The sequence below is a fragment of the Vigna radiata genome, chromosome 5 (assembly GCF_000741045.1).
Source record: "Vigna radiata var. radiata cultivar VC1973A chromosome 5, Vradiata_ver6, whole genome shotgun sequence".
Classification (NCBI taxonomy): Eukaryota; Viridiplantae; Streptophyta; class Magnoliopsida; order Fabales; family Fabaceae; genus Vigna; species Vigna radiata.
Genome location: NC_028355.1, coordinates 4,411,960 through 4,426,975, shown reverse-complemented (window position 1 = coordinate 4,426,975; position 15,016 = coordinate 4,411,960). Strand labels below are relative to the sequence as shown.

General features: G+C 32.0%; 2 protein-coding genes across 7 annotated transcripts in view; both read right to left on the bottom strand.

Moving 5' to 3' along the window:
- Positions 1–9,400: 9,400 nt before the first annotated feature.
- On the bottom strand, positions 9,401–11,191 carry LOC111241651. 5 transcript variants are annotated; one of them, XR_002667720.1, is made up of 3 exons: positions 10,770–11,149; positions 10,287–10,591; positions 9,401–10,145 (listed from the first exon to the last, which is right to left on the bottom strand). XR_002667720.1 is itself a non-coding variant. In XM_022780497.1 (2 exons), exons 1-2 carry the CDS (start codon positions 11,027–11,029, stop codon positions 10,049–10,051), a joined length of 357 nt encoding a protein of 118 aa, XP_022636218.1. In that variant the 5' UTR covers positions 11,030–11,151; the 3' UTR covers positions 9,401–10,048. The 5 variants fall into 5 exon arrangements, 1 of the variants encoding a protein (XP_022636218.1); XR_002667721.1 differs by having other exon boundaries at positions 10,287–10,498; XR_002667722.1 differs by having other exon boundaries at positions 10,349–11,191.
- Positions 11,192–14,348: 3,157 nt separating this feature from the next.
- The window catches only part of LOC106761681, a 6,009-nt gene continuing 5,341 nt past the window's right edge, over positions 14,349–15,016 (bottom strand). Inside the window, exon 4 of one of the 2 annotated variants that reach the window (XM_022780204.1) lies at positions 14,349–14,670. In XM_022780204.1, coding sequence (XP_022635925.1) covers positions 14,544–14,670 — 127 coding nt within the window. In that variant the 3' untranslated portion in view covers positions 14,349–14,543. The remainder of the gene's footprint in view (positions 14,671–15,016) is intronic. The other variant, XM_014645251.2, reaches the window with a different exon arrangement.

Sequence of the window (15,016 nt, the reverse complement as noted above, 5' to 3'; positions counted from 1 at the left end):
ATTAAAATATGTGGGCTGCCCTAGTCTTTTCCAACAACTACCTTGCCATTATGAAAAATAATAATTTCTAAATTTCTGACTGCATAATTCAGAATTTAACAAAAATAAATAATATTTACTCATTTCCATTAAATTTTAAAGTTAAAGTTTATTCAATATCAACATCTAAAATTAAAATTTCAAAATCTAATAAATAATTACATTGTATTTTTTGTCAAATTTTAATATATAAACTACACAATATATTGATAAATTAGTTTTCTAATAAACTAGTTTTTATACATTTAATCATAATTTTTTTGAATAATGGATACAAATTATTAATTATTAAACCCATATTCAGTAAAAATATATATTTTTAAGGTGAATAAGAATAAGAACTAGTTATTCAGTAAAAATAAAAACAATAAAACATAGAAAATAATAGGGTTGTCATGCATGAGCAAATAGAAAAGTCTACCTTGAGCATCACCGTGACTAATATTCTTTTAATTGAATTTGAAGATATTATTGTTTGAAATTCAGTTCAAAAATTCAAAATAACTTTCAATTTTCCTTAAATATTATATTAATATTTTTTGGATTCAGCTTAAAATAAAATTAAAGTTTAATTTAACTTAATTATTTAAATTTTAAATATCTCATAAATTTAGATATTTTTAGTTAACTTTTATTAAAAGTCATTGTTTTATTAAATATTTTTATTTTATTTTAAGTGTAATGTCAATTTGATTTTTGCCATCAAAAAAATAACTTGATTATTATTGCTATTTTCTTATTTTTAACTCACCAATCAACTTATTTATTTTCATTCTAATATTCTTCAATTTTTCACTGTTCTTTTTTAAAAAGCAAATTGACAAGTGAAGTTTAGAAGAAATTGATGAGAGAATATATAAGTGAAAGTAAAAAACAAAAATAATGATCATATTATGTATTATGTATTCACAACATAATCAAATAAAAAAAATCTTTTAAACTTGACAGGAGAAAATCAAATTAAATTAATATAAAATCTTTTAAAATAAAAATTTCTAAAAATATAAAAATTTAAAGAATTTTTTGGAATATGAAAGAATTGATTAAAAATAAATTTTTTAAAATATCGAAGAATTTGTCACTTTTTTTAATAAATGAAATTCAAAGTATAAAATAATTTTTGTGAATGAAATGATGGATTTTTTTAAATAGATTATTTTAATAATATGTAGATGTAATTTTATTATGAATTTAATATGATTTTTTTATATTTTTCTTAATAAAATCTTCGACAATGATATATAACATGAACTTATTTATTTGAAACTAAAATAAAAATATTTTTTAATAAATATTTAATTAAAAATACTTAAAGTTTTTCTTAAACTCAATTAAGTTTTTAAGTTAATTTAAAAATTATAATAATTGTTTAATAATTTAAGTTAAGATCAAGTTAATTTATTTTTGGATACTATTATTTTGATACGTAATAAATTTTTACATACACTTTCTATCTATTATTTTATACTTCAATATCATTTTTTACAAATATAAAAATTAACTTTTTTTAGTGATCAAAACTGATACAAATTAGTATAAGTGATGTGAAAAAAAAAATCCTTATTTTTTTAACTATAATTGAGAAGTGATTGAGTAAAAGAGAGAAAGTATGATTAACTAATTAAGATGTTTAAGAAGAAAGAGTACAAGATAGTTAGGATGTTGAGTTGTAGGGTAAGGAAGGAGAAAAGTGATAGATGAATGCAAATTGTGGAGGGATAAATCATGTTCTCAAAGTCAAAGGAGAATGCCCATCATTCTTATTTATTGTTTCGGTAGATATTTTCTGGGACCGAGACATTGATCTTTTCTGACGTGTCCTCCTTGTTTGCGAACGTCTGGGTAGTCTGAGTCGCTCATCTTCTTTCAACTCTGTCCGCTTGGTTGCCTTTAATCTGGGCCGTTCGGTAGACTTCTTGACCAGGAGGGGGGAGGTACCTGCAAAAGGCACTCCGACGCTCAAGTTAGGAGTGGTTTGATGAACCTCGGTTCACAATTGAGTATTTAATGATTTTATGATCACTGTAGAATATTTCTAAATGTGATTAGAGAGTGATTTGAAGGTGATTGGAAGATACCTGGTTTGTGGCACTGACACTCTATTTATAATTTGTCTCATGGACCTTAAACTGATATAAGTCCAACAGAATATAAACATAATATAATATAAACAAACTTACTTGAAAATCTTGTTAGTTGCTAAATATTTTTAAATAGATATTTTTGATTATTTTATAAATAAAATATATCGTAACCGCTCAGCCTTGATATCATACTGTACATTATGCCCCCCAAGTCCGAGTTAACCGTTCGGTTTTAGTCGAGGTTAACTATAGGACTTATGAGTTTGAAGGAGGCTTTTTTCGTTGTATTGAGGAGTTTTGCTTTTCATGTCGTTGTATCTTATTTGGGTCGGACAGTTGAGTACATGTGATTCGCTCATTGTCAGCTTTTTGGTTGATGAGAGGGATTTACCGCTCGATTTTTGTTTTCAACTTTCTAGTTGACGAGAGGGATTTACCTCTCGTTTTTTTCTTCTTCAACGAGAGGGATTTACCTCTCGGCAGAGAGGGATTTACCGATCGGTCTTTATTTTCAACTTTCTAGTTGACGAGAGGGATTTACCTCTCGGTTTTTTCTTCAACGAGAGGGATTTACCGCTCGGTCTTTGTTTTCAATTTTCTAGTTGACGAGAGGGATTTACCTCTCGGGTTTTTCTTCAACGAGAGGGATTTACCTCTCGGCCGAGAGGGATTTACCGCTCGATCTTTGTTTTCAACTTTCTAGTTGACGAGAGGGATTTACCTCTCGATTTTTTCTTCAATGAGAGGGATTTACCTCTCGGCCGAGAGGGATTTACCTCTTCGGCATTCAATTGGAACCAAGAGGGATTTACCTCTTCGGCCTTCAATTGGAACTGAGAGGGATTTACCTCTTCAGCCTTCAACAAGAACCGAGAGGGATTTACCTCTTCGGCCTTCAACATGAATCGAGAGGGATTTACCTCTTTGGCCTTCAATTGGAACCGAGAGGGATTTACCTCTTCGGCATTCAACATAAACTTTTGACGAAAGGGATTTACCTCTCGGTCTTCAGCATCAACGAGAGGGATTTACCTCTCGGCCGAGGGGGACTTACCGCTCAGTCTTTAACTTTAGATTCTTTTCTGGGAGACTGTCTTTGATTTATAGTCCATTGAGGATTGTGTTTGATTTATGGTCTTGTGACCTGCAAGATATATAATATAAAAAATATAGGCGAGACCGTTTGGTCTTTTTGGTTGAATGTTTGAGAAATCCATATTAGGAATGTTTCATGGTCAAAAAGTAACTACTTTATAGCCTTGTGATCTGTTTTTGAATTCAAACATGCATTTAAATGCATATATAATAATATAATGTGTGGTAATCTTTAAATGCATCTCGATGCGTATATATTATAGAAGACAATCTCCACAATGATGCAACTTTCTTGATTTTATATACTACCTTAGTAATTGCATATCATATTAACTTATTCTAATATTTCCAGGTTGGGTTCCGTTTACCCTTCTTTATGCATGCGGGTATAGCATTTTACTGTTGCATCTATGTAGCTTGCCATAAATCTCGAAATACATATAAATAATTAAAGTCTGAGACGCCTCATGGTATCATAGCCATTTTTCATCTAAACAGATATCTATGGGTAAAATGAAAGCAGATCATTGATATCCACATATCTTTCTGATTATTTTAATCACACCAAAAATATTTCAGTTACAAAAATTAATAACTATATTTATAGTTATATATTATAGGGTTAAATATGCTTTTAGTCCCTGAAGTTTCACTAATTTTTGGTTTTAGTCCCTGCATCAAACATTGATGGCATTTCATCCTCTTAATATGGAAACATGTATTTTTAGTCCTTAAAAATAAACAGTGTTAATTTTTTTGTGAGGTGGCTAACGGCAGTGCCAAGTCTTTACTGTACACTCATGCCACGTCTTCACTTTGCGGTCTCCCAATTTCCAAACCATCTAAACATTTTCCTCTGCCACAGATACCCAAGGTCTCTTTCTCCTTAAACTATCCTAGGGCTGGGGTTTGCCTCTTCGAACGTTGTCTGTCACCGTTCCCCTCCGACACCCACCGCGCCATCCGACCGGCCTCGTGACGGATTCTCTGCCAGTCTCGGTGTCGCCGGCGACACCACACATCCCCGTTGCTGTGACGGCCTTCGCCCTCGACCTGAGCTCGAGGCCCTTCTTTCCTCCAAATGTTGTGATAAGGAAAAGAAATGCAATTAATTTGTGGATTGGGGAGGGTTTGATTAGAAATACAAAGGAGAAAACAGTAGAGGAATTGGGTGAGGATGTGGTTGCCGATCTTTTGAAACTTAAGGTGATTGTTCGCTATGGTAGTATAAAGGATCCCATTGTGAATAAATTTCAAATTCTTCCTCACATCCGTAGTCAGTTGAAGATATATTTTGATAAAGATTTAGAGTATGTGAAACCATCGCGATTACTGCTTGAATCAAAAAAAGTTACAGTAGATGGAGTTGATAAGAGAAATGTTAATTGAGTTAATATTTTTAATATTGGTGCAAGTTATCTGGGACGGTGAATTGAAGAATTTAGAGGTGTTTCGACTGGGACGGTGGCAAGATTCAGCTTTTCAACTACGTTTGACCCAAAGTATGCTAAATTTCCTATCTGTTTGCTAAAAGATTTGAGAAAGTTGCATTTTGAATGTTTTCCTGGAAAGAGTTTGCTGGAATCTTTTTCTAGAGGGATTAGTCCAAGGTTAAGAGTTGAAGTTCTCTACAGGATACCAAGTGAGCTACATATAACTGGAGGAAAACTGGAAATTATAGATGANATACTAATGGAGAATGTGGAAAGTNTGCATTTGAAGTACCTTAAGCATTTAAACGTCAACATAAAAAANTTGGGAACATTTTTTTATAAGCTGAAATATGTAGAAATTATACAAATCTCAAACTGTAGAAATGGCCATCGTCACCAAAGAAAACACCAAAAGATTCAGAATCGATAAATACCACTGCAATTCCCAAGCTCAAATGGAAGAAAATATTCTTTCACACTAAAACCAAACCCCCCAGATGAGTTCCTCTGCCCCGTACAAACCTCGATCTCCCCGAACGTCGTTACCATAGAAGAAAAGCTCTCGGACAGAGATCCGATCCTGGATTCCCTGGATGAAAACCCACCCTCTAGTAACCTCTGCCACCACACCAAACACACCTTTTTTACTTAATCTCATTCTAAATATTAAAAAAACAGCGTGGCAGATAGAGAAGTCTGACGTTAGCAAAAGACGTGGCATCACCGTTTGTCAGAGTTAACTCCGTCCATTTTTAGGGATTAAAAATACATGTTTCCATATTAAGAGGATGAAATGCCATCAATGTTTGATGCAGGGACTAAAACCAAAAATCAGTGAAACTTCAGGGACTAAAAGCATATTTAACCCTATATTATATTATATAACCAATAAATAACATATACGATGAATGTTATGGTTACAATATATTTTGATTCGCACCAAGATTAGTAACATATTATATTATATATAACATATAATGTATGACAAATCTTTCAGTTGTAATAATGTAATATAATATATATTTTTAATATATCATATATCATATAATATTTTATGGATTATATGTATATTTTTAATATCTATATAAAATAGTTGTTATAATATCTATTATCAATTTCAAAAATACTTATCTTGTTGATGACGCCTCATAGAGATGATGATTCACGTAGTATAATTTTCACTTTGATAAAAATAAGTTTCTGGTGTTGATCCGAAATAGTGATGTCGAGACCGAACGCTTAGTCTTTGTTTCTGATAATCTTTCTGGTGTTTTGTTGTTCCTCCATGCTCCTCGTGGCCGTCATTTGGGTTTGCCGCTCGGCCCCACGGTGGGCGCCAAAATGTTTCGGTAGATATTTTTGGGACCGAGACACTAACTTGGATGACGTGGCTTTCCGGCTTTCTGATGCTTGGATTGACTGGATCGCTTGCTTTCCTTGGATCTTGACCGCTCGTTCCTTTCGGCCTTGACCGTTTGGTGATCTTCAAGCTTTGAATGCTCAGTCGCTTTCCCAGTGGAGTGGGGGAGGTACCTGCAAAAGACACTCCGACGCCCAAGTCAGGTGTGTATTGAAGAGCCTCAGCTCTTTAGAAAGTGATTTGGTATCATGGTAGAGTATTTCTGAGTGTGATTGGAGAATAATTTGAAAGTGATTCGAAGATGATAGGAAGATACCTGGTTTGTGGCCCTGGCTCTCTATTTATAATTTGTCTCATGGACCTTAAACTGATATAAGCCCAACAGAATATAAACAGAATATAATATAAACAGACTTACTTGAAAATCTTGTTAGTTGCTAAATATCTTTAAATAGATATTCTTGATTATTTTATAAATAAAATATATCGTAACCGCTCGGCCTTGATATCATACTGTACAATTATTAATGGATTTTTTTCCTTTTTTAGCTTATTTCTTCCTTCTATGAGTATATATATATTCATAAAATATTATCTAAATTGAAAAGTCTTTTAGAGTAAGGGAGACTATTAGATATAAAACAAAATAAAGAATTTGGTCATTAATTTAGTCAAGTTAACATCGGCTAATAAGTGTAAATAAATAAGAGATCTCACAAAACGCTTTATTATATAGGGTTTTAGATCCAAGATAAGTGAAAGAAGTTTGATAAGAGAAGGGTCAAGGTATAAAGAAAACTTGGGCCAACTGACCTCGTCAAAAAATTTGGATCAATCCACATTCTTTATTCTAACTTAAAGTACTTGATCTTGAACTTCTTAAAGAAGGTGACATATAGGGTAAACAACCATCTCCCTTTTTCATATATGAGGGAGACCCGCCCCTTTTTGACATTGGGGCGTGTGTGAAAATAGTGTAGAAATATGGGAGAGAGGGAGTGACGTTGAGAGACGTGGTCATCACTACAAACGCTTGCATAAAGGCCTAGTCATTCGAGTGAAGCTAGGTAGGTGCTGGGTTAAGCTTCCTTAGCACATCCATATGAAAGTTGTCAAATGGACGACAAACGAGCAAGTCTTTAAACAAACATGCATATATATAGAAAAAGTTTTTCATATTGCCTTCCTTTCCATGAAGCATTCACTCGTTTCCTTTGTAAGCAATCAAATTGAAGCACTCAGCATCTACGGGGACTTGACGAAGCAAGTATGTTCGACCACCATTGTAATTAGCACCCCATGTGGAGGCAAGTGATGTACTCTCCCACCTCGTGAGACATCTAGTCATAACCCGCGATGATAAGCGACCACATGTCCCTCGTTGGTCACATCAATGTCTAATGTGGCATCGACCTCAGTATAAGCGGTAGGTACAACTTTATTAATATCCACACTGTCGACTGAGTCTGTCTCTCGCTCGGTTGACCCCAAAATCAAAGAAAACACCTATAATGACATTGAGTCTATCTCTCACTTGATCGTTCCTTCCTGCAGATTCCTCAGACGAAGAAAAAGAAATAATCAATATTATTACCTTAAAGCAAAAAGAAGTAATGAACGTCTTATTGGCAGAAAAAAGTTGAAGGCAAAAGTGAAAATGAGAGGCGAGACCCACCCATATTTATAACCAAAAGGGACTTCTTAATCAGCTACTTTCTGTCATTGAATAAAGCCAAATCTAAGACTCAGTATCAGACTCTTCAAATTCTAGTTGGTGTGAGATTTGAAGTGTCACACATCCTTCCTTCGACTATTATAGTTTCATATAATTTGAAAGATTATCAAGTAAAGTGTACAATATTTTCAAATTCTAGCTGGTGCGAGGTCTGCCTGATTGGTCAATTGTCGGGATAAGTAACTTTAATATTGAACAACTTAAGATAAAGTGTAATTACTATTAATAGGGTTATAATTAGGTTGTTGTTAATAAAAAAACTCACTTCAAAATCTATAAAATACAAGTTTGAGGTAAGGAGATATATATAAATTTGAGGTAAGTGTTGTATATAATCCTAAAACTACACCGTATTAGTTTCATTACTTACATTCTTGTAGCCTATAAAGACAATACCTCCGTCAATGAGAATATAATTAAGTTCTCATATTCACTTTCGTTTTGTCTCTTTCTCTCATTCCCTCTCTGCATAATCAGTATTTCACAATACGTTTCACACACACGTGCTTACGCTATCGGTAAGAAAGTATAAAATTATATTTACTGCATGATTAATATTTGAGTAGTCAAATGTTAAACTAACTTATACATTAAATTGCCTTCTATAAATATTTTCCAAAAAGTTTAGACAAACAATTACAAAATACTTAGAATAAAAAATAAATTTTGAATTCTTTAAACTATTTTCTAAAGATTAGACGTTGATATTGATCTATAAACGAAACAATTATGAATATAATTTTTTATTGTTAAAACAAACATAAATATAATCATACTCGCCACTTGATTAGTTTTATTGTCCCATCATCATATGTAGATGATGAATAGATAAAAAGAAAGGCACCTTATTTTGGGATAACAACATAAAGACCACGCAACAAGAACACATTTTGCCAACACGGTTTGGTTTAGTGTGAGCGTGATTGATTATACTTCAAATAGGAAAAGGACTCAAGCATTTCAAACACTATTACAAAAATAATTAAAAAAAAAATGAAAATTAGTAGAAGATTATCTAACTAGAACTCCAAACTATATATATATATATATATATATATATATTATTAAATATTGAATAATTCATCAGTAGTTAATATTTGTCTCATTAATAATATTTTATTTTAATCATTTGAAATTTATCATGATAATTTTAAAAGAATCAAGTGATCATACTGTCAATATCCAATTTCGTCTGGGTAATTAAACAAAAATATTTAGAATTAAAAAGAAGTAATAAAATAAAAGGCAAAAATAAGTTTCATATTTATTTTTCTTTTTTTTAAAAAAAAAAAAATTGTTTTGTCTTCTTTTCTTTTATCCTTATTTTATTTTGGTTTTACTTATTTTCTGTTTATATTTTATTTTATTGTGTTTTATTTTTGTTTTATTTTATTTTATTTTATTTTTCTTTTGTGTTATTTTAATCTATCATGTTTCATTTCTATCTGTTTTATTCTATTTTCTCTCTTTTTCGACTTATTTTTATATATTTTACTTTTGCATTTTTATTGTTTTCTTTTTTAATCTATTATCAATTTATTTTTAATTATTAATTTTTTTTTTTATTATTATATATTTCAAATTAAAAAAAAAGAGAAAAGAAAGAAAAAAAGAAAAAAAAAAGAGAGAAAAGAAGAAAAATCACTAAGAAAAATAAACGGTAAAGGTGCCGACAGAACCATTTTCATCATTCGCACCTATTTGAATTTGGATTTAACAGATGGATCTTTCAAGATAAAGTTTTTCAATCACAGTCGAAGTTTTTCAATCACAAAGAGACGTTTTCTATCAAAAACCTTTACGTTATCTCCTATTTTTGGATACAAATCTTTTGCTCAGCACCTACACTATCTTGGGCTTATTACCGCAAGTGGAAAGAGCTCGTTTTGATGGTGAGTAGCAGGAGAGGGGAAGTAGGGTGGCTAATGGCAGTGTGAGTGGCAGGTGCCTTCTGACCTTAGCATCTGCCAAAGCATTTTTCATTGGAAGAAGAAAAATCTATCAGGATCTCACTACTACTCGCTGACTAGAGGAACTCCCTCTGGCTCTGAATTTTCTCTGCTCCCCACACTTACCTCAAGTTTCTGGCCAACGGATTTTGAACTTTGAAGATTCATCACTAATACCGAACCAGTTGAGGAGAGAGCTCCTGATACCAGGACCTCCAGCACTAACGCCATTCACCTTATCACAGCAACCACAGTAGGGGAACTCAGGAGTGCACAAAAGAACCCGATTCTCCCACTCAACATCAACAACATTCCCAACTAGCTTTGACTCCCTTTGTCGACGGGATCATCCATCAACCACCATTCAACACAAAGCAACAAAAGCCACATTTAGAAAGAGGAAGACAAGGAAGAAGAGTTTCTTCAGGTATCTCATCGTGTCCAGTACCACTGAAAGAAGAAGAGGAATTTGATTAGAAGAAAAGAGGTATTACAAGAAGAAAACGTAAAAGGTAAGTTCTCTTCCTTCAAGCTTCGTTGCTCACAAGCATGAATATTTACAATGTTTACATAGTATTGTTATCGGCTTACATTTGGTTTGATAATGCCCGCTGGTGTTTGAATTAAACTATGTAATTATATCGGGGAGTTACTTTGTCTGTTGCGCGGTCTGGTACTGTATCCTTGTTTTCCCTTCATCCACCACCAACTTAGGTTAGGTTTTTGGCCTTCCCTATACTTTCTCACAACTATTGCGCAACTACGAAGCCACCATTCCCCTCCATCATGTAGAACTCTAAGTACTCTAATAAAAAATAGAGGACCAATTACATAGAACCCCACCATTAACCTCAAACTCTAACTGATGCCACCAAAAAACCCCAAAAATCACTTTCCTGCAAGACCAAAAACGTAACAGTAAAACATAGCGGTTTCATCATCTTTGTCAACTTCGGACCATTAAAGTATCATTTCAATTCGTCCATCATTTTTTTGCATTTTTGGGTCATAAAAATATCACTTGCACACGAACCCCGATCAGAGCAAAAAATAAGAAAAGAAAGGATCACCGACAACGAAGAGCGGCGGTCTACAGACACCACATCCTTGGATGAGCGTCGGTGGCGGCGGAGTCGAAGCGGTTGCCGATGTCTGCGGCGCAACGTTGGTGGCGGGATTGGGCCGTGCACGCGGGAGACGACGAAGAAGTAGAGTGCCGCGAAGAACGACGACGCTCCCGACGCGGGTAACGTTGTTAACAATCCTGACGACGACGACCGGGAGGAGTTTGCCGGAGTTGGGGTGGTGCCCCTGGTTTCCCTGTGCCGCACCATTTGAAAGGGGGTAAATGCAGCTTTGGCTTTTCTTTGGAAAAGGAGAAAAAACCCTAAGAAATTTGGATGTTTGGGCTCGGCTCTTTTTTTTTTCTATTCTGGACTTCCTTTTTATTTTATTTATTTATTTATTTATCTTTTTTTACTGTTTTCTTATACTATTTTCTTTTTATCTTTTAACTTCCCTGACTTAGGAGTTCTTGATACCACTGACGCGCACCCTTGCCTACCATTTAACATGCACACTTTTATTTTATTGTCATTACTTTTATTTCTTTTGATTTTGTTTATTTATTTATTTTTTTTTCTCGTAGGTTTCTTTATATATTATTCTTTTGTTATTAAAATGAGTAAAAGCTACAAACTTATAAAAATAGTTTTAATTTCTTAACACTTAGTGTCTTTTAATAAGTGAACGTAGTTTTGAACGCAAATGTTATATTTATTTTATTTTAAGTGCTTAGGTAAATCTTATTGTTGTTTAATACTGGCATAAATACAATTTTCTTTTTATAACCTTATTTTAAATATTTATTTAGATATTGTTTTCAACATTACAAAAATTACAAAAAAATAAAAGATAAAAAAATAATAATAATAAATAATAATAATAAAATGACAAAATATTAAACAAAGTTTAAGCACGTGTGTGATCGCACGCATCGTCCTCGTGCTGAGGCCTTTTCTCCTTCTATAAAAATTAAAAAATATGTTTTAAAGGTTAAGCACGTGTGTGATCGCACGCATCGTCCTCGTGCTGAGACCTTTTCTCTTTCTAAAAAATTTAAAAAATATGTTTTAAAGGTTTAAGCACGTGTGTGATCGCACGCATCGTCCTCGTGCTGAAACCTTTTTCTCCTTCTATAAAAATTAAAAAAAAATATGTTTTAAAGGTTTAAGCATGTGTGTGATCGCACGCATCGTCCTCGTGCTGAAATCTTTTTCTCCTTCTATAAAAATTAAAAAAAATATGTTGTAAAGGTTTAAGCACGTGTGTGATCGCACACATCGTCCTCGTGCTGAGGCCTTTTCTCCTTCTATAAAAATTAAAAATATGTTTTAAAGGTTTAAGCACGCAGGTGATCGCACGCATCGTCCTCGTGCTAAAACCTTTTCCCCTTTCATAAAAATAAATATGTTTTAAGGGTTTAAGCACGTGTGTGATCGCACGCATCGTCTTCGTGCTAAGAATCTTTTCCCTTTTTTATCAAACACCAAATATCTTTCAAAGAACAAACAATCTTTCAAAGAACTACGTAACCCTGATTTCTCAGTGCAACTGAGAATACGTAGGAGCAAGGTCAATCCTTGTCGGGCACAAAAAACGCAAAAAATAAAAAATATATTTTGTTTCTTAAGAACTTTATTTTTAGGGATAGTTAAATATTTTGCAAACCATATCTTTGTTCGCGTATTTAGTTAAAGGTACTGCTTTAGGGCAGGCGTTGTGGGGGTGCTAACACCTTCCCCACACGTAACCGATTTCCGAAATCAGAATTTGGTTTTGTAGACCTTGCCTTATCATTTTTTGGTTTTTCCGTAGTTTTCCAGAATAAACTATGGTGGCGACTCCCAAAATCTCTTTTTCTAAACTTATTAATTATTTTGGATATCGTCGTCCCGTTGCGATTTTCCGGTTGCGACACATACCTACCACCAACCATTTATATTTTAAAAGATACAACAAAAGTTTCCAATAAATAATGTTACAGATCTCAAATTTATTTCATGTTTAGTATGCATAATCGTTAAGGATTTTATATAACATAAATCTCCCTATTAATATAAAAATATTTAACAATTGAAACTAAAAAAATTATTTATATTTTTATTCCTAGAAATTTAAGATAATTTCGCTTTTGATCCCAAGATCTAAAGGCTCGTTTTATTTTTTTAAATTTGAAAAAAAAAATGTAAATTCATAAATCTTAAGAAAAAGTATTTTGGTCTTTACAAATTAAAAATATTTTTTTTAAGTTTTAGGGACACATTATTTTTTTAAAAAAATTGAGGACCAAAATCTGTAGCTAAAATATAATTAAACCTTAAAAAAATATTATGTATAAAAATTTATTCAAAAAACCTTAATTGCAACATGTATTAAAATTTCGTCTCTCTTTATCCATCATTAGAAAATGGTAAAGTAAAGCTTTATACATATAATATTCTTAATTATGGCATTGAATTAGTTATTATTGTTATGTAATTTATTTATAAAAGGTTTATTGCTTCTTTTGTTCTTAGTTAGGTTAAAGTGTGTCAAATTCGTCTCCCTTTTTGAAAAAATGTCAATTTCGTTCTCATATATAAAAAATTTGTGTCAATAAAGTCATCTCTGCTAAAAATCATTGCTTTCAAAACTCACTTTATCCACTACAATATCAGGGATCAGACCCATAAAGTGGTTATTATTCAAAACTCACTTTAAATTTTTAACACTATTAGTTTGTATTTAACGAAGATGACTTGATTGACACAAATTTTTTTTATATGAGAATAAAATTGACAATTTTTTAAAAAAGAGATGAATTTGACACACTTTAACCAAACTGAATAAAAAAAAACAATTAAACCTTTATAAAATAAGAGCCCATCAATTCAATACCAACAGCAAAGCATTGGAAAAAGAAAATAAGAGGTTGTTCGGAGCCACCGACACTTTTTGACTTATTGCTATTTAATTACATTACGGCACGCCTTTATTTTTGTAAAATAAAATAAAATATTACCATCAATGTATTTTTACGAGTATGATAGGTTCGTTTCTTAATTATATGGTCGATTAAAAGTAACTTTGAAATACTAGTACTTATTAAAAAAATTGATGAATTTATCATGCATAACAATTTATAATTATATAATAATGTGAGCAATATATATTGTCATGTATTATTCATTTATATTTCAGACGTGAACTCTTATGTATTTTAAATATGGAGTTGCCGTATAATTTATAAATATCGCACGTTTGAATAGATAATTTCAATAACATTACATCGTATATTTATTATAAGTGTAGAACAGTAAAATGAAAATAATATTAAAATAACGATACTTTTGACAATATTTTAATATCATCTAAACGAATTACGTAATAACACGCTGATATTAAAATATTATTAAAAAACTATTTCTGAAAGTATCATTGTCATAGTATTAATATAGTTTGTGTTCTCTTGGCTTATTTTTACACTTTGATGACGAGTGACTGCAACGCTTTTTCATACACAATAATGACAAGTAGCACAAGAAAATGATTCTGATTCTGATGTTCAATGCAACTTTTTGTATGTCTCAACTATGAGATCACATCATTTATCGACAATTTGGCTAATATTAGCTCTTGTCACAGTGACATGTTTCTTGTTATTATCTTTAAGAAAATCCAACACACAAAATAAATATTAAAAAATCAGCTCAGAATGATGTAGATATGACAAAAGGTTTGGAGCATAGAACTAGTAAAAGTGGTATGTAATAAAACTAGGAAGGGTTGAGTTTTATTGAGGAGATTTTAGTGAGTTGAAGATGTCTGAGGGAGCCTTAAAAAGCCTCCAGCATAAAGCATTCGGTAAACAGGCTTAATTCTCAGAGTCCGTGTAACGCTGAAGATGATACCAAGTAGACCTAGCAAATAGATCCTGGTCTTAATCCATGTGAGTTGGGACCAAAAAAGCTTCTAGGGCCAAAAAAACTTTTTATTAAAAAAGTTCCTAGGACTAAAAAGTCTCAAAGTTCTGTAGGTTAGGACCAATCCATGAACTTTCTTTTTTACAAAAAGAAATTAAACATCCAACAATAAATTGCATTTTTGCAGAGAAAATGAACATTTATGTTAAGTGTTATAACATGGAAAATACATGTAAGCATACATGTAAACATCTTTCTTTTACTCTAATAAATATTTTTACATAATTATTAATTAGAAAATAATAAATAGGATTTCATATTTTTCATCCCTAAATTTGACGTTAAATTGAAATTAGT